Below are 17,796 nucleotides of genomic sequence, written 5' to 3' on the forward strand. Positions count from 1 at the left end.
CAGAAACACTAGTTTTGGAGGCAAAAAAAGGATTTCTGGAGGTTGCTACAATGAAGATATGCAGACCACATTTCAGACTTCACAACTGGGAAGCTCAATAGGACCTTTTCCTTACGGGTGAGAAAAGGGGCGGATCTCTGCTAAATGTACAAGAAGAGCCGGTTTTTCCAGTACCTGATAATCCTGGGGGGAAAAGAGAGTTAGAGCCCCCCAAAACCCTCCCTAACCCTTTGAGGAGTGCTGAGTGAGTTGCCTCTGGGGCTCCCCCAACCCGCCTCAAGGTCCCTTTCTGGGAGAGGGAGAGCAGTGCAGCTGGCTCTGAGCTACAGGAAGGTCTATTGCTTATACTCACACGCCTATCATCACCACGAAGAGCAGTCCACCCATACACAGGACAACGGCGACTCCATTTTTGGCGATATCGGGGTCCTTTATGGGCTTTCCAAAGCGAAGGGAGAGGCGTTCCTGGGCATCCACTGCATGCAGAGACCCCAGATTATTCAGTGTTTTAGGCTGAGCACACGTCATACATTCGAAGCACACTGAAAAAAGTACCAGCTACAGATAGGTAGCCGTGTTGGTCTGCCATAGTCAAAAAAAAAAAAAAAAAAAATCCTTCCAGTAGCACCTTAAAGACCAACTAAGTTAGTTCTTGGTATGAGCTTTCGTGTATCTGAAGAAGTGTGCATGCACACGAAAGCTCATACCAAGAACTAACTTAGTTGGTCTTTAAGGTGCTACTGGAAGGAATTTTTTTTGTTTTGAAAAAAGTACATCACATACACGTACACCAAGAAACCTGGGAACTGTAGAAGGTTTAGGAGGCAGGAATGGTAGGGGTTTTTTTTGGGGGGGGTAAACTGCAGTTCCCAGGATTTGGGGTCTGTGTGGTTTTTTTTATATGCTTTAAATGTATCTCTTTCTTCCCATACACAGTCATGAGTCTTGAAACAGGAGACCTCCATAAAAGAATGCAGTTCGTGCTTAGTCCCAACACAGAAAAATATATATCATGATATATAAGAGACTGGGTTGTAGATAAGGAGGCCTGTAATTAAAATAAAATAAAATCTGCCATGCATTTGTTAGTCAGCCTTAATGTAATCCATTGTGGGGTTGGGGGGAGGTGTTTAATTTTTTTAAATTAAATTTCTGTTTTACATTTTAGAATATTCACTTAGACAACCTTAAAATATCAATGACTTCCCTTCCTCTCTTTCCATGGTTCATTTTGCACAAGATAAATACTTGCATGTTTTAAATAAACTAAAGCATTCAGTATTCCATTATTACATCCATCAAAACTGATTTACACTGTTGAATTTATCTTTATGCTGCCAACATTTTCAAGTGGACACAATTTTCCTCCATGTATTCAATAAACATTTTCTAGTCTTCTGTAAACGTATGTTCTTCTTGTTCTCTTAGTCTACATGTTAGGTCCACAAGCTGTGCATATTCCATCAGTTTAAGTTGCCAATCTTCTTTAGCTGGGACTTCGCTTGTTTTTCACGAGCTACAGTAGTGGCATACATAAATAACCTTTTTTGATACCTTGGGAATTCGTAATCTATTGTTTATAGGCCTCTCAGGCCACCACTTGCAACATGGGCTAAGAACAGCGGCCTACCTTATAAGACTGTGGTAAAGCTTTCTCAGACAATATATTGTGGAGCGCTTATAAGTCAGGAATGGGGGGGATTTTGGCCCTCCTGGTGTCATTGGACTCCAATTCCCATCAGCCCTGGTCAGCGGTTATAGGGGGAGCACCCAGAAGCCCACATGTGTCCTATCTAAATACTGATTTCATCATCTTTCCATGTCAAATTCAGATTAGGCCGTTTGTCTTTCAGTTCTGACATTTCTTCAGTCAGGCCTGCAAAAACTCCCTGCTTAATGTTTGTGCAGGAATGCCCATGGGCCACCCAGTAAGTGCTGCCCTCTTCTGGACATGGTATCACATGGCACCACCCAGAGTAACACCTTTCCGATGAATTCTCCCGGAAGCGAAACCTGTATCCTAATCTGGGCTCCTGTCAGCATTTGGGCCTAGAGTCGGGATTTGTGCTTCCACCACTTCACTTTGGCCAAGGAAGGGAAGCAGAGCAAAACAAACTGGACCATCAAGGCAGCTTCTTACACCTTCCGTGTCAGGCCATCTGAACCGAATTGGGCTGAACAGGAAGAGTTCGTTGCTGCTGTTCCTACATGACGGGACAAATTCATCTTACGTCTCACCTTCCCCTCCTTGCGGGATGGAGATAATGGCCCCAAGCGGGTGTCATGCCTTGCTAGAGGATTCCTCCTCAGATCAGGATCTGGAGCTCCCCCTCAGGGCCATCTAGAAGCCTGGACCTCTTAGGGGAGCCTGTAAGGGGTCCCACCCCACAGGAGGGGAGCTCTGCCTCAGAAGCAGAGTGACTCTCCAGCCCTCAGGACCGCTGGCCACTGGAAAAGGCAGCTCAGCATCCTCACGTTCAGAAATGGACTCCTTGTGAGCAAGACTCTCCTCCCAAGGAGGACTTCTTCCAGAAATTTAACAACAACAACAACAATTTGTTATTTATACCTCGCCCATCTGGCTGGGTTTCCCCAGTCACTCTGGGCAGCTCCCAACAGAATTAAAGGTAAAGGTAAAGGTACCCCTGCCCGTACGGGCCAGTCGTGACTGACTCTGGGGTTGTGCGCTCATCTCACTCAAGAGGCCGGGGGCCAGCGCTGTCCGGAGACACTTCCGGGTCACGTGGCCAGCGTGACGAAGCTGCTCTGGTGAGCCAGCACAGCACACAGAAATGCCATTTACCTTCCCGCTATAAAGCGGTACCTATTTATCTACTTGCACTTAAGGGTGCTTTCGAACTGCTAGGTAGGCAGGAGCTGGGACCGAACGACGGGAGCTCACCCCGCCGCGGGGATTCAAACCGCCGACCATACGATCGGCAAGTCCTAGGCGCTGAGGTTTTACCCACAGCGCCACCCGCGTCCCTAGTCCCAACAGAATTAAAAGCACAAAACATCAAACATTAAAAACTTCCCTAAACAGGGCTGCCTTCAGATGTCTTCTAAAAGTCAGATAGTTGTTTATTACCTTGACATCTGATGGGAAGGCATTCCACAGGGCGGACGCCACTACCAAGAAGGCCCTCTGCTTGGTTCTACGAATCTACAGCTATGTTGTGGGTGGGATTCTGGCCCCTCCTGCTTAACTCCAGGCTGAGAGGGCTGCTGGAATGATGTCTTCATATTAGTGCTGGGCCGTGTCTACCTTATCTTTGGATTTCCTCTGCTGGATCCTGGTGAGTAACCTTTGGGTTCTTGCTTTTGCTTGTGCTCTCATGATCTGCTTGTGCAGACTGCCTTGGGACCCTGCGGTTGGTGGGACCTAACCCTGGCCACACCCGAAACACGTCAGTGGGTCTGACACACACGCAAACCCAGACCCCACGTTCTCTGCCACATATCACGCAAACTCCTTCGTGGACACACTGCCCAGGCCAACGTATCGTTCCTCTTTCTACCTACCAAAGCACTGGCCTATCGACAAGCAGACGGCACTGGTCTCTTGGCATCCTTTGCAATTGAGCACTTTATAGCTCAGCCAGCCTGAGGTATCAGGAGTTCGGGAAACGGAGGAAGAGAAAGAGAAAATGTGAAGAAACACCAGCCAGAGAGTAATATGGATGGTATCAATGTAATCCTACAAAACCCAGGATGTTAATCTTTTAGCAAAGCCCACTACATCCAGTCCCAACACTCTGCAGTCCAGGGATTTGCAAAATTCCCAAGACTGGGGGCAGGATCTTTCTATGTGTCTTGGGCAGTGCATGGCTGCATAGGGTTGCTATGTGTCCTCATTTTCCAGGTCACTTCCTCTTTTTCAGGGGTAAATGTGAGACATATTGTGGCATCTGAATATAGACTGCATTTTTAATCAAGACTTATATTGGCTTATATCTTGATCAGGTTCCTAAATTCTAAAAATAATGTTTCTTCCAAGGTAGAAAACCAGCAAGCGGCTCCAGCAAGCAGCTGGCAAGCAAAGGGCCCCCTGGTTTATTGCGGTCATAAAAAGGCTGAGAAGAGTACAACTAAGTTGTAAAAGTGGTAGGTAAATAGTAAGGTTTTGCCATTCGGCCTCTCAATATACAAAGAGTCATTTGCCTAAAGGTCAAAAAGGCTAAGCATCTGGCTGGCTGGTATTTTGGGAAGCGTTTTAAAAGCTGTTCCTTGTTTCTTTTTAAATTGAGATCCTTTTACTCTGCAAAGATTTCTTTTCCTTTTAAAAAGCTATATATGTTATGTATTAAATATATTGGCATAGATGTAATTATGCAAAGGATTTAAGAAATGCTAGATTCTTATTTCATATAGTTGTAAGAGTTGTATTTATCCTGAAATTAAGTCAGCCACCAGCCTAGCCCCCCTGCCAGACAAGGAGACGCCATCGAGCACTCCTGATATATAGTTGTCAGGCATTTGTTTAGAAACCTTCAAATGAAGGAGATCTTTCAATGTTGATGTGAAACTCAAGATCCTTGACATATGTTTAAGATAAAAATTTAAGATTAACCATTTGTTTTAGAAGGCAATAGGGCAAGGAGGGCAAGAGGTGAGCTGGTAATTAAGATTCCTTGTTGAGACACATGTAAGATATATTACTACTTATTTGTCATTTATAGATGTAACAATATATAACTCTTTGTGTTCCATATAAGGACAGGAGGATGTGGGTGTATCTTTTGTGATTGGATATAGCAGGCAGCCAATAGGAATTTCAACCAGGCTGATTGGACAGATGCAGCCACAGGAGGAGCAAAGGGGGCTGGATTAAGGGAATATAAGTGCTGGCCATAATGGCAGGAGCCCGGGCCAGAGCTTGGTAACCATATACCACTGTGCCTCTCATTTATTTGTCTGACAAATAAATTATTATTTTAATTTCTCTATTGCTGCGTTGAATATTTCATTCCAGCTAAGCGTTAACCACAAGCAGGGTGCTACATTATGGCCTTTATTTGCTTTGAACGGCCGTCATATTGTCCTCTCTTTTTTGCTCTTCAAAATATGGCAACCCTACATATGGAGCCAAGCCAGTCTAGGCCCAGGCCGCTTTGAAACCATACGTTTAAAGCACAAGGATAGCATTTTAAAGTGTCATGGCCTCCCTCCCCAAGGAATTCTGGGAGCGGCAGTTTGTCCCCCTGTCCCCCTCACAGAGCCACAGTTCCCAGAGCTCCTTAGGAAGAGAGACTGGTTTTTTGAAAACCACTTTGAGAACTGAAGCTCTGTGAGGGGGGTCTTCACAAACTGCAGCTCCCATAATTGTTTGAGGGAAGCCATGTAGGGTGTGAATGTGAAGAGAATCTTGGGCATCTCTTTGTTCAGTCATGGCACTGATTAGGTTATTATTCCGTCAAATTAAAAACACCCACAAAAATTAATGCAAAACTAGCAAAACTTGGGTCTGTTTTACAGATGAAGATGAACTGCTGGCAGTAATTTTCTTTAGTTGCTGGGTGGGTAGTTGAATCAATTGCCTCTGATAGATGCCCCCCACCCCCTGAGTCAAATGCCCCCTAATCCTTCCCTGTAAGCCAGTCCTTTTGGTTGTCTTTCTTCTAAATCCAGCCCTGACAATATATCCATTGCTTTCATAAATGTCTTTACAGCCGGGGTTGGCAGCGTCAGTCCCAGGGGGCAAATGCAGCCCTCTATCCACACCTCTGTCTAACCCTTAGAAATCTCCCAAGGCCAAACCCGTCACTGGACTGCTCCATACCCTCCTCTAACATTTCCAGGGTTTTGTTTTTTTTTACTTTGCTCGAATGTGTCCTTAAACTGCAGTAACGCCTCTTGCTTCCCTGAATGTGGAGAGGTACATGTGGAGACCTCTGGTTTGTGCGCGGCTGAGCAAAGTTGAGAATCACATTGTGTGTGGCCCCTGGAAGGTCGCCCACTTTGGAATGCGGCCCCTGGGATCACAAAGTTTCCCTGTTCCTGCTGTATTGATGGCCTCCTAGCAATCCTCCCTCTATTCTCTTCATCCTTTACTCTTCTCCTGAGGCCCAAACACGGCTAACAGCAGAACTGGAGAGAGTCTCCTCAACCTCCCTGGCCCATGTGCGTGCGAGAGACTCTGGCTTCCTTGAGCTGCTCCCACGCCGCATGCTATGTGTCCCCACCACAGAACCACAACAGTTCTCATTTGCTTTCAATTGCCGGGTTCCCCTCCTCTTAATACCCAGCTAGGCAACAAGATGAACTCACCACAGGCAGATTTGTCGCAAGCTGTGAGGGGAAGAAAAGCAGAGTCCGAGAATGAGTGTACATGCCCCAAATATTCTATTATCCCCAGATTTCTTTCTTTCCACATCCAAAGCGTTACCGCAGGGCAGAAATATTCCTGTCGATACAATCAACAGAACCCTGCAATAAAGCAGGGAGTTTTTCCTGGCACAACGTTCAAATCTATATTATTATTATTATTATTATTATTATTATTATTATTATTATTATCATCATCATCATCATCATCATATCGCCATATACCCTCAGGTCTCAGGGCATCTCACAGGATAAAATCACAACATAAAAACACAGAATACATAAAATAATACATGGAATTGGGGGAGACTTGCTACCTTTCATTTGGTGTTCCTTTAACGCTTCCTTGAGCTTCATAGTCGTTTTCCTCCGGAATTCAACCAATTCATCCAACAGAGCCTGGTCTTGGGGGTAGATCGAGATAAATAGGATGTGTGTAACATCGGGAGCACCCTACAAATTCCTTCTGTAAATGACCAAGAGGCCTTTTTCTGGCAAATGAGGCCCTGGGAGCTTCAACCCCAGCAAAAGGGCACCTGAGGGAGAGAGGAGTCGGTATCCTCACCTGTCAGGTGGGTTTGAAGCAGACTCTCCGTGCTGAACCTCGCCTCGTGGATCAGGGCGTCAACTTTGCTCTTAACTAGGGGGAAAGGGGGAGTAAAAGGGTGGCTGTAGACCAGGGGTCAGCAAACTTTTTCAGCAGGGGGCCGGTCCACTGTCCCTCAAACCTTGTGGGGGGCCGGACTATATTTTGAAGGAAAAAAGAAAATGAACAAATTCCTATGCCCCACAAATAACCCAGAGATGCATTTTAAACAGAAGCACACATTCTACTCATGTAAAAACACGCTGATTCCCGGACTGTCTGAGGGCTAGATTTAGAAGGCGACTGGGCCGGATCCGTCCCCTGGGCCTTAGTTTGTCTACCCATGCTGTGTAGACTGTAGGAGCCTGAATATGCAGAGAGCAACAATTGGGAGGGGAAAAGGGCAGAGGGATTTCAAGAATACCAGGCAGCTGTTAAGAGTCGGGAAGGGCAGGCAGAGCTGCATTGTGCATCTTTCCAGATAACAACTTGGGTATAAATACCCAGACAGGCTGTGTACACATTACTGGATTAAGACGCAGCCAAGTCATTCTTTTTCTCAAATTCGGATTAAAGCTGGCTGGTGGAAAAACACTTTGAACAACAGGATAGATATGGGTTGTGGCTATGCGTACACCGCTTCCCAAACCAGCGCTGGGAGCACTTTGGGCATAGAGGGAAACAGGAGTGTGTGCACAGCCAGAGTGTTACACCGCAGGTTGAAGAAGCAGATCCTGTTCTCAAGCACAGAAGCCAGCTCTGCCACTCTCAGGTCTCCTGTTCCCTCTAATTTCTGTGTCCTTGTCCTTTGCTGCCCAAGGGGATGCGGTGAAGCAAAGATGGGTGCTGGGAGCCAGGCCACTGGGGGAACTCTGGGTTGGCACCAGACCTGGGAGCTCCTTTGACCTTGCCACCAACCCAGCAGGGCTGGGGGAACAGCTGCCAATCCAAAACTCCCCCCCCCAAAAAAAAAGCTTGCCACCACCTCACCCATCTTGTCCTGGCGAATGCCAGCAGGAGGATCCCACTACTGCTCCACATTTCTTGTGCACCAAGGAGAGGGAGAGTTCTCAGGTGATGCAGGTGAAAAAATGCACAAAAAAAGTCTTTTTTTTTGAAAAGTTCATTAAATGGTGTGGATAGAGTGAGGGAGGGAAGACGTTGCTCGTTATCAGTGATGTGATGGGCGGTAGCCAGTCTGTCATCCTTGCACAGCTACATTTCACACTGCAATCCACAAACAGCTATAGCTGGTAGGGATGCACTGCTGCGACCATTTTTGATTCTTATTTTTGCAACGTTTCTGTGTCAGTTTGTAATTTTTATTTAAGTCCCCGTTAAGATTATTCTTGCTAACATAATGCATTTTTTAAAAGGTTACTTTTAGGAATATATGCACTTTTATGCTGTTTGCCCACATTTGTGCCATTGTTTTTTTTTAACTGCATCACAACATTTGGAGAAGTGTGAATTTTGATGGAAAGCTGCACTTTGGTTCACGCATTGTTTCGGGAAGGGGAAATTGGGTCAGCTGGCATTAAATGCAAATGGAAGCTGCTCTCTCCTCCATCCCTACTAGATAAAGAAATCACATTTTTTCTGCAGTGAACATAGCCTTGGATGACTCATGCTGCCCGGGTAAGAACCATGCAGTCACTACCCAGTCAGATGATCAGCATGAAATTCAGGCCCCCTGATTGTCTAGTGTGGACCCTGAGCCTTTAAGCAGAGCTGGAACTTGTATACCTGCCAAGCCAGAAAACTGGCTGGTGGCATAGTGCAGGAAGAAATTCCCCTCCAGACCGCTGAGGAGCACTTCGGCCCGCTCCTTGAGGCGGCTGTCCTGGATCTTGCTCGGGACAACCTCTGTCCGGAGCTTGGCCACATTCTCCTTGAACTTTTGGTCGCACTGCAGGCAGCCCCAGAGGCTTATGGGAAACCAGGCCAGAAGCAGAAGCTGCAAAAGCGGTCCTAGGGGAGGCATGCTGGAGCCAAGCGGAATGAGAGCGCCTCAAAGTTCCGCAGGAAGTGACATCACAATGGGGGCGAGTTATGGAAGGGGCATCTGACAAGGGTTAGGTTTGCTTAGGGAGAGGACAGATAGGGACACCTCAGTCTGGGGGGGGGGGGTTCTTCCTCCCGAAGGTTAGAGCCCTCTTGCATCCTGTGGTTTCCATCAAATGATATTCAGAAGCCTACTGACTGCAACCGTGGAAGCCATCATACATTTAAAGCACAAACCCCACATCTAGAATCCTGGCTGCTGTAGTTTACCCTCACAGAGCTACATTTCCCAGCACCCTTGACAAACTACAGTTCCCAGAATTTTTCAGAGGGAAAAAATGTTCTTTAAGTATGTGGCGTGCATGCAGCCAGCATTTATTGATTCAGTTGTTTAAAATTTGTTCTTACTGAAGATTTTCTTGCGTAACAAAACTAGGAAGAAAATACATACAGCATCTCCACTTTCAATTCATGGATTCTTTTTCAGTTTGTTTACATTTGGTACAAGACACTGTTGACATCGTAGACATTATGTGTTTGGGGGGAAAGAGAGAGAGGGGAATAATGATCTTTTGTTCAACTGCCCAGTGTTTGTCCAGGGTGCAGCCAGAATTTATAAAGCGTTTTAGAGTGTTCAAAGCATTCCTCTTCCTCTTAATCTTGCTGCAATCTTTACAGCATCCCTAAAAGATGGCTCACGGTATGTCTTTCAGAAGGCATGCAGGCCTCAAGGGGAAGAGCATTCCCTTAGCCTTGGGGCCATCGTTGTAAAGGCCCTGCTTCTCACATCTGCAGTTGTATGTTCCTATACTGGTGCGGCAAGAGGAGCAGGCCGTGTTTTGAAGAAGGTGGGCGTGAGGGTGTTAATATAAGGAGACGAATCTCCCTCCATTCCCTGGGCAAAGTTTGCAGAGACCAAGAACTAGAAATGGAGATGGGGTGCCGAAAAAACCACAGCACGGCCCTTTGGTCACTTCTCAGACGGCATCTTTACTTGATTCTCTCCTGCCCTGGGTGGAAACAGCCCGGCCAAGCCTGGCACCGCCTGGAAGAGCTGGGAGGTGGTGTCGTGGGCATCAGTTTGACGCAGGTAGCAGAGAAATGCCGTCCACAGGAAGGAGCAAGCCCCCACGTAGGCTGTGCGCAGCAGGGGTGGCACAAGAGCAAAATTCACTGCCTGGTGGAGGGAGAGAGAGAGAGAGAGATGAGGAGGGAGGAACATAAACCGCCAATCCTTCTTGGACAGCAGCACATGCTCTGATTGTTCCTGGTATTATTTTATTGGCTGACTGATTATACAATTCCCAAAGGGCTCAGGGTGCTGTACAAGGCGGTGGTTGTTCTCCCCAGCCCCCAACTTCCATTTCATCCCAACAACAACAACCCTGTAAGGTAGGGCAGGACGTGAGAAAGTGGTCACCCAGGGAGCTTTGTGGGGATTTGGAGCTCCCTGACCTTCGTCTGACATGGCAACCACAACACTGCAGTGGATTCTGTAAAGGGGATGGTCAGCTTTATCACCCAGGTTTCTGGGCTCTTTGCTTCCTTATGAAACTAGCTTCTTCAAGAAAGCGAATGATCCCTAATTACTGTAGGAATGTATCTGAACCATCTGAGAGGTAGGGGTCATCAGCATCCCATGGTCTTGGGCAGGCATAGGCAAACTCTGGCCCTCCAGATGTTTGGGACTACAATTCCCATCATCCCTGACCACTAGTCCTGTTAGCTAGGGATGATGGTAATTGTAGTCTCAAACATCTGGAGGGCCAGAGTTTGCCTGTGCCTGGTCTTGGGGAAGGTAGCTCTGTGTGCCTTTTAGACTACCGGTGATACCTCTTGTGCTTATCGCATACTTGTTTGTTGTTCTTTCAAATATCTTATAAACTGCTCTTTACAGCCAAACCCTCAGAAAAAGAAGTACATAAAAAGAGTGCTCCTGTATGCGCTAGGCACACAAAGTAGGCGCATGATTATTTCGGAGAAACTGCTCTGAGTCACACAAGTCATTAACAGTCTAAAGAAAAGGCAGCGATGAAGAGAGATGTTCAAGGCCCTCTTAAAAGCCTGTGCTGAAGCAGCCAAGCATAAGCCAATCACAAGGAAGTTCCATAACTGTGGGGCCACCACAGAAAAGTCCCTGTCTCTCACATATGCTAGCCTAACTGGCTTTACCAATGGGCATGTGAGCAGGACCTCCAGATATTAGCATATATGAAGGTCATAGGGTGAAGGCCATCCTTGAGGTCACCCGGATCTCCAGTCAGTCTCTTTTAGGGCAATCCTTCTCAAAGTCCATGGGCTCAGTGGTAGAGCACCTGCTTTGCGTTCAGAAGGTCCCAGGGCTGGGAGAGATCCTTGCCTGAAACCCTGGACAGCTCCTGCCAATCAGCATAGACTATACTGAGCTAGGTGGACCAATGATATGACTGGGTACAAGGCTATTTGGGGCGGGTCCCAAAATATCAACCACTCTGTTGAACTTCTGGCACTTTCTGAAGCCTAAAACAAAACAAAACAACCCAAACCCAAACCAAACCACCCTCCAGCAGGCTTTCTAACTGAATTCTGTTTTTATAGTTTTAATTCATTTGTAATCTTATTGTTTTGGGTCTCCTGAGAGACAGCTTTGATTAAGCGGTGTACAGATTGTTGAAATAAATAAACAATTTCAATACATTCCCGGCAGGCTTTCAAAAATCCAGTGTATTCCTAGGGCAACTGGGAAAGAAGTGATGCATTTCAAATATTTTAGGTTTGCTTTTCAGCAGCTCCCTGACTAGCAAAAATGAAGCAGGGGAATGTTTTTCCTAATGCTTTATCCCTTTATGACAGGAAAAACCTGCCTGTCTCTCTTGCAGTTGTCTATTGGCACAGGAGCTCTGTTGGGGGGGGGGGAGCTGGCAAGGTTTCCAGCTCATTCAGGGAAGGAAAGCACGGACCACAATACATACCTGGAACAAGGTCCAGCACAGCACACCAGCCTAAATTGGGGGGAAATAAATAGCAAATTTAACATAAGGGTTAAAGATGAAGTTCCTCAACAGTGTTTGGATTTCACACTAAGGAGTTGCAGGACTTTGCTGCGGAGTTCACAGCAGCTACTCCTGAGGCACCAAGAGTCAGAAGCTACCTTAACAAAATGGCTGACAGACTGTGCACCAAAGTATTATTCTTGTTATTTATTAATCGGCTTCCAGATCTGTCCCAAGGCGAGGCACAAAATATAATAGAAAAGTCACAAAAATAACCAAAGATTAGTTTAAGAACAATACAAAATGGACACACACACCCCAGCAGAGTCCTGTCCAACCAGCTAGGAAATCTTGACAGGAGGAAAAAAATATCTTCAGTTGTTTCTGGGAAATTCAGATAGTGGGCCCCTGCTACTATTGAAAAAATCCGGGAAAGAGAAGATATTCCAGCAGACTTTAGGGATGCCAAAATTATCAATCTCTTTTTAAAAAGTGACAGAACTGATTGTGGAAACTATTGAGGCATCTCTCTATTAGCTGCGGCCGGCAACATTGTTGCAAGGATCTTAGCAAACCGTCTCTTAACAATATCCAAGGTGACCCTTCCTGAATCCCAAAATGGTTTCCGGCCGTCTTGGGGGACAGTGGACGTGATTTTCACCGCTCGATAGTTTCAAGAAAAATGCAGAGAGCAAAACAAACCCCTGTATATGGTGTTTATTGACCTGACTAAGGCTTTCGACAGGGACGCAGGTGGCGCTGTGAGTTAAACCACAGAGCCTAGGGCTTGCCGATCAGAAGGTTGGCGATTCAAATCCCCAGGATGGGGTGAGCTCCCGTTGCTCGGTCCCTGCTCCTGCCAACCTAGCAGTTCGAAAGCACGTCAAAGTGCAAGTAGATAAATAGGTACCGCTCTGGCAGGAAGGTAAACGGCGTTTCCGTGCGCTGCTCTGGTTCACCAGAAGCGGCTTAGTCATGCTGGCCACGTGACCCGGAAGCTGTACGCTGGCTCCCTCGGCCAATAAAGCGAGATGAGCAACGCAACCCCAGAGTCATCCGCAACTGGACCTTATGGTCAGGGGTCCCTTTACCCTTTACCTTTTAAGGCTTTCGACACTGTAAATTGTAATGCCCTGTGGACTGTCCTTCTGAAAATTGGCTGCCCAGATAAATTTGTAAACATCATTCGGCTCCTCCATGATAATATGACAGCAACAATTGCAAATAACAATGGCTCTCAAAGTGAACCATTCTCAGTGGGATCAGGTGTTAAACAGGGTTTCCCCAACTCTATTTATTATTTTCATTGCCATGATCCTACACTTTGTCAAAGGGAAACTCCCCACCAGAGTAGAAATCAGTAACCCTCCAGGTCCCAACCCTTCCCGGGATACTGAAAAACTAGTCTTTATGGTGCCACAATGCTCTCTTTTTTTCTGTTTGTGTGTTTCTTTGCTGTAACAGCCTAGCACAGAATCTACAGAGCTGTTATTATTACCTTGTACGTTGGCCAAAACTTCTCCTGCAGCTTCCCAAATATGTTGCTTTCACCATCCAGGAGAGAGAGACCTGAGAAAGGGAGGGAAGCAAACTCATCACCTCCAAAGACCTCTCCAGACCCCTCCAGCCCCCTCTTCACCCCTGTTGTCTCTCACCGGTATAAAAAGCCCCGATGGTGACTGGCGCAGCGATGACCTGGTCGCAAGCGACCTTTGCTATCACCGTGGTCACCTTCGCTCCTGGAAGAAGGCGCTCCAGGCTCCGGAACCAGGCATAATTGAAGTTGGCGTGGAATGTGAACCCGACCAGCGCCACTTTTGCCGTCTGATTCAGATCCAAACCGTCGTGTCTGCGGGGATCCTGGCTCGGCTTAGCCAACTTCTGCTGGGCTGCATCTGCGGCTGAAAACAGTGTGCCGTAGGCAACAACATTCGCTAGCCACGGATGGCGATGCACCAGACCAAGCAGGGGGTGCATTTGAATACAGAGCTGGTGTGGCGGAAGTGCAGTTCCCCGAGATGGCCCCTAGGTGGCGGCGTCCTCTGCTCAGGTGGGTTGCAATGTCGCCTCCTGCTGGTATATATCTGCAAATGCACACAGAAAGGCATGTGGCTATTATCTTCCGAGGCCAGAAGGCTGTGGTTGTGTTGGTCAATTGTGTGAAAAACTTGGGATGTGGCTTAATCCTTAAAGAGCTTAGGTTCTGGGGATGTTAAGGATCACTTTCTTCCATATGCTTTTTTAAAATTGCATTTATTTATTCCTCCACAGTTACTCAGAGCAGGACTTCCAGTGGGGCTGCCCCTGTTCTGTGGAATAGCATTCCTGTCAAGATACGACAAGCGCCCACTCTCTGAACTTTCTGGAAACAATTGAAGACATTCTTGCTCCAACAGGCTTCTCCAGCTGGATGAAAAGATCTCTGCCACTGGTGTTTATTTTGTATTGTTTTTAAAATCACATCTACCATTTTCTGTGTTGTTTTTAAGTGTTTTTAGCTGTTTCAGTTGTCTCCTGTACGTTGCCTTGAGATGGGTGCATTCGGAAGGCAACTAACAACTTCTCTCACAGACAACATCCCTTCCCATAAAGTCTGCGGCAAGTGACAAGTGTTTTCTGAAGACATGCCTAGACGAGATGCTCTAAAGTGTCCTGAATTTCCCCTTTAAATAATAACCCTGGTAAAGTAGTTATAAATCTATAAGGACAAAAGGGGAGGAAATGCTCAGTGCCCTCACCAGATAACTGATCTTTCTAGTTAAATCAGTTTGAAACTAGTTTATGTTTACAAAAGAAACAGGAATAAACTCTGTCGTAAAGCTGTTTATATAAACACAAATCTGTGTATGCAACATCCTTGCCCAGATTCCTGTTGGACCACAGTATAAATACTTACCTACACAGGGGTATTTCTGCACCTGCTTAATGCTGCCCGCCCTTTACACAAACAGGATCATGTCATCTCATTTTAATATCCGGCTGTTCACACCCGTGTCACTTTTGTGCACCATCTCTGCACCACTGGATTATGCACTTTCACCCACATGCAGTGAGAAGGTCTCGACACTCACCACACGCCTCAAACACAGGCAGCAGGTGCACACACCACATTTAAAGCACACGGGAACTGTAGTTTGCCCCCGCACAGAGCTACAACCCCCAGCCTCCTTAATAAACTACAATTCCCAGGATTCTTTTTTGGGGGAAGCCATGCACTTTAAATGTGGTGTGTGCTCTGCATGCACTGCAGCCCCCAATTCTATGTGCTGCCCAACTACAACATGCCAACATCCTCTTCAGGCCTCTCTCTAATAACATACTTCTCCTATGGTAAGACAATCTTCTATATTCCACATGCACGGCAATGCACAGTTCTGCAGACTGCAGCCGCCTCTGCTCTCTCTGGGCCCCTGTGACGAAGCAGCGCTATCCTTTATGGGCATGATGTGTGCGCACACCTCCCACAGAGCCTCTTCTGCCACAGCATTTAATGCAGGACAAAAGGATAATGTTAAACCCCCCCCCCTCCCATCATAAATACAGGTGGGAAAGATTGGATCTGAATGAAACAGGAATCCACATCATTTTAGTTGAAAGGTTAGGGAGAGACATCTGTGAGGAGGATCAAATAGGAATTTAGGAGCTTGTTTGTCAGCGTCATATGTTAGAGCATTTGTTTAATTATTACATTTCTAGTCTGTCTTCTCTTCTCCCACCCTTTTCTCTTCACAACAATCCCGTGAGGTAGCTTAGGCTGAGAGAAAGTGATGGGCCCAAGACGAGACTGTGAGCTTTGTGGTGTCAGACTGAAGATTTGAACCTGTCCTCATCGGTCACTCTAACCATTGCTCAGTTTTAACCAAAGTTCTGTACTCTTGCAGAAAATCTGACATATATAACATATTAATCAGGACACAGCTTGCACTTGTTTTTAGCAGAGACACCCAATGCTGGGACATATGAAATACAGTGGTACCTCAGTTTACGAACTTAATCCGTTCTGTAAGTCTGTTCTTAAACCAAAACCGTTCTTAAACTGAGGTGCGCTTTTCCTAATGAGGCCTCCTGCCGCCGGTGCCCTTCCACCATTCGGATTCCGTTCTTAGACCGAGGTAAAGTTCTCAAACCGGGACACTATTTCCAGTTTTGCGGAGTTTGTAAACGAAATCGCTCTTAAACCGGACTGTTCTTAAACAGAGATACCACTGTAATCAGAAAGCAAAGTGTGCCTTGGAGCACGTACAAAGTGCATTTCTCACACAGCAGTGCAGGGCCACAAACCACAGCACAGGTGGGTAGATAAATTCATCTCCGTCAGTATTTTGCGCCTCTCTCTCTCTCTCTCTCTCTCTCTCTCTCTCTCACACACACACACACACACACACACACACCCTTCTCTTTGTCTCTCTCAAGCCCACCCGATTTCTTTCCCCATTGCGTTGCAGCCATTATTACCCCGAATCCTTTCTTCTTTTCTTCTAGGGCTAGAAGAAGCAATAAGGGACGGGTCAGCCACGCTTGTCTGCTCCACAGAACTATAAATATCTGGACACATGGTCAGGGTGCAGACAGGGAAGACAGCAGGGAAGGGGGTGGGTGGGAGAGAGCCATTGAATAGCCAATCCTTTCTGCATACTAAGAAAGTATACTTGTGGGGAGAAAGCAAAGCAGCTGTGGAGGGAGGAAGTTGGCAGCCCATTTGAGAACCAAATAGAATACCAGACCCAGCCCCAAATTGCAAGCAGACATATCTGGGCAAGACAGAGTTAATTGGGAGAGAGACCTGAGAAAGGGCTGGCTGAATCAATAGATCACACAAATACACAAACCTTATTTACCTAATAAGCTCTCTCCCTTTCCTCTTTAATCTTAATACTTACGATTTTCTGAGGTGCATGGGATTTATTTATTTGTATGTTTCTGTGTCATAAGGTAAAGGTAAAGGTACCCCTGCCCGTACGGGCCAGTCTTGACAGACTCTAGGGTTGTGCGCCCATCTCACTCTATAGGCCGGGGGCCAGTGCTGTCCGCAGACACTTCCGGGTCACGTGGCCAGCGTGACGAAGCTGCATCTGGTGAGCCAGCGCAGCACACGGAACGCCGTTTACCTTCCCGCTAGTAAGCGGTCCCTATTTATCTACTTGCACCCGGGGGTGCTTTCGAACTGCTAGGTTGGCAGGCGCTGGGACCGAGCAACGGGAGCGCACCCCGCCGCGGGGATTCGAACCGCCGACCTTTCGATCGGCAAGTCCTAGGCGCTGAGGCTTTAACCCACAGCGCCACCCGCGTCCCCAAATAGACAATATTTGTTGTTGTTGTTGTCACTGCTTCTGTGTCATACCATTTCCTAATTGCTTACGTAGGGTGATATCTCAGCTCTGTAAAAAATACCTGTAAAAGTGTATTCAAATCACTTTCTTTCCCTCAAAGAATTATGGGCTTTGTAGTTTACCCCTCACAGAGTTACAATTCCCAGCAGCCCACAACAAACTACGGAGCCCAGAATTCTTTGAGGGAAAGAATGGGCTGTATATGCAGCCTAAGTCCTACTCAGAATAGTACACTTACTGAAACCAATAGACAAATCAGATAAAAGTGTAGTTGTTCACCACAAGGAGTTATGGGTAATATTCAATTATAGTCATCTCAGAAATCAGCAGACTGAAATCAATTGACTCTACTCTCTGAACAAGACTAAGATTGAATATCACGCCTAATTCTTTGTGGTGAACAACTGCATTATTATATCTTTTAAAGGATTATAATTAAAGTTAGTTAGTTATACACCACTTTTTCCCCTCACAGGACTCAATGTAGTTTATGGCTAAAAATAGGAACTGTGAAAAATATAGAAGAAACAATTATTTAAAAACAATTAAACACTGATAGAATTATATATATATTCTATTA

General features: G+C 46.3%; 2 protein-coding genes across 2 annotated transcripts; both read right to left on the minus strand.

The window, feature by feature from the left end:
- Positions 1 to 74: 74 nt before the first annotated feature.
- Positions 75 to 8,945, minus strand: IZUMO2 (IZUMO family member 2). The gene is made up of 7 exons (XM_028751723.2): positions 8,657 to 8,945; positions 6,890 to 6,964; positions 6,642 to 6,728; positions 6,268 to 6,288; positions 3,523 to 3,603; positions 353 to 476; positions 75 to 183 (listed from the first exon to the last, which is right to left on the minus strand). The coding sequence occupies exons 1-7, from the start codon at positions 8,892 to 8,894 to the stop codon at positions 141 to 143; spliced, it is 669 nt and encodes a 222-aa protein (XP_028607556.2). The 5' UTR covers positions 8,895 to 8,945; the 3' UTR covers positions 75 to 140.
- A 323-nt stretch (positions 8,946 to 9,268) lies between these two features.
- LOC114607990 (mpv17-like protein) lies at positions 9,269 to 16,454 on the minus strand. The gene is made up of 5 exons (XM_028751726.2): positions 16,342 to 16,454; positions 13,542 to 13,970; positions 13,385 to 13,455; positions 11,866 to 11,895; positions 9,269 to 10,091 (listed from the first exon to the last, which is right to left on the minus strand). The coding sequence occupies exons 2-5, from the start codon at positions 13,861 to 13,863 to the stop codon at positions 9,885 to 9,887; spliced, it is 630 nt and encodes a 209-aa protein (XP_028607559.2). The 5' UTR covers positions 13,864 to 13,970; positions 16,342 to 16,454; the 3' UTR covers positions 9,269 to 9,884.
- Between the last annotated feature and the right edge of the window lie 1,342 nt (positions 16,455 to 17,796).

This window comes from Podarcis muralis, chromosome 13, assembly GCF_964188315.1.
Source record: "Podarcis muralis chromosome 13, rPodMur119.hap1.1, whole genome shotgun sequence".
NCBI classification, from domain to species: Eukaryota; Metazoa; Chordata; class Lepidosauria; order Squamata; family Lacertidae; genus Podarcis; species Podarcis muralis.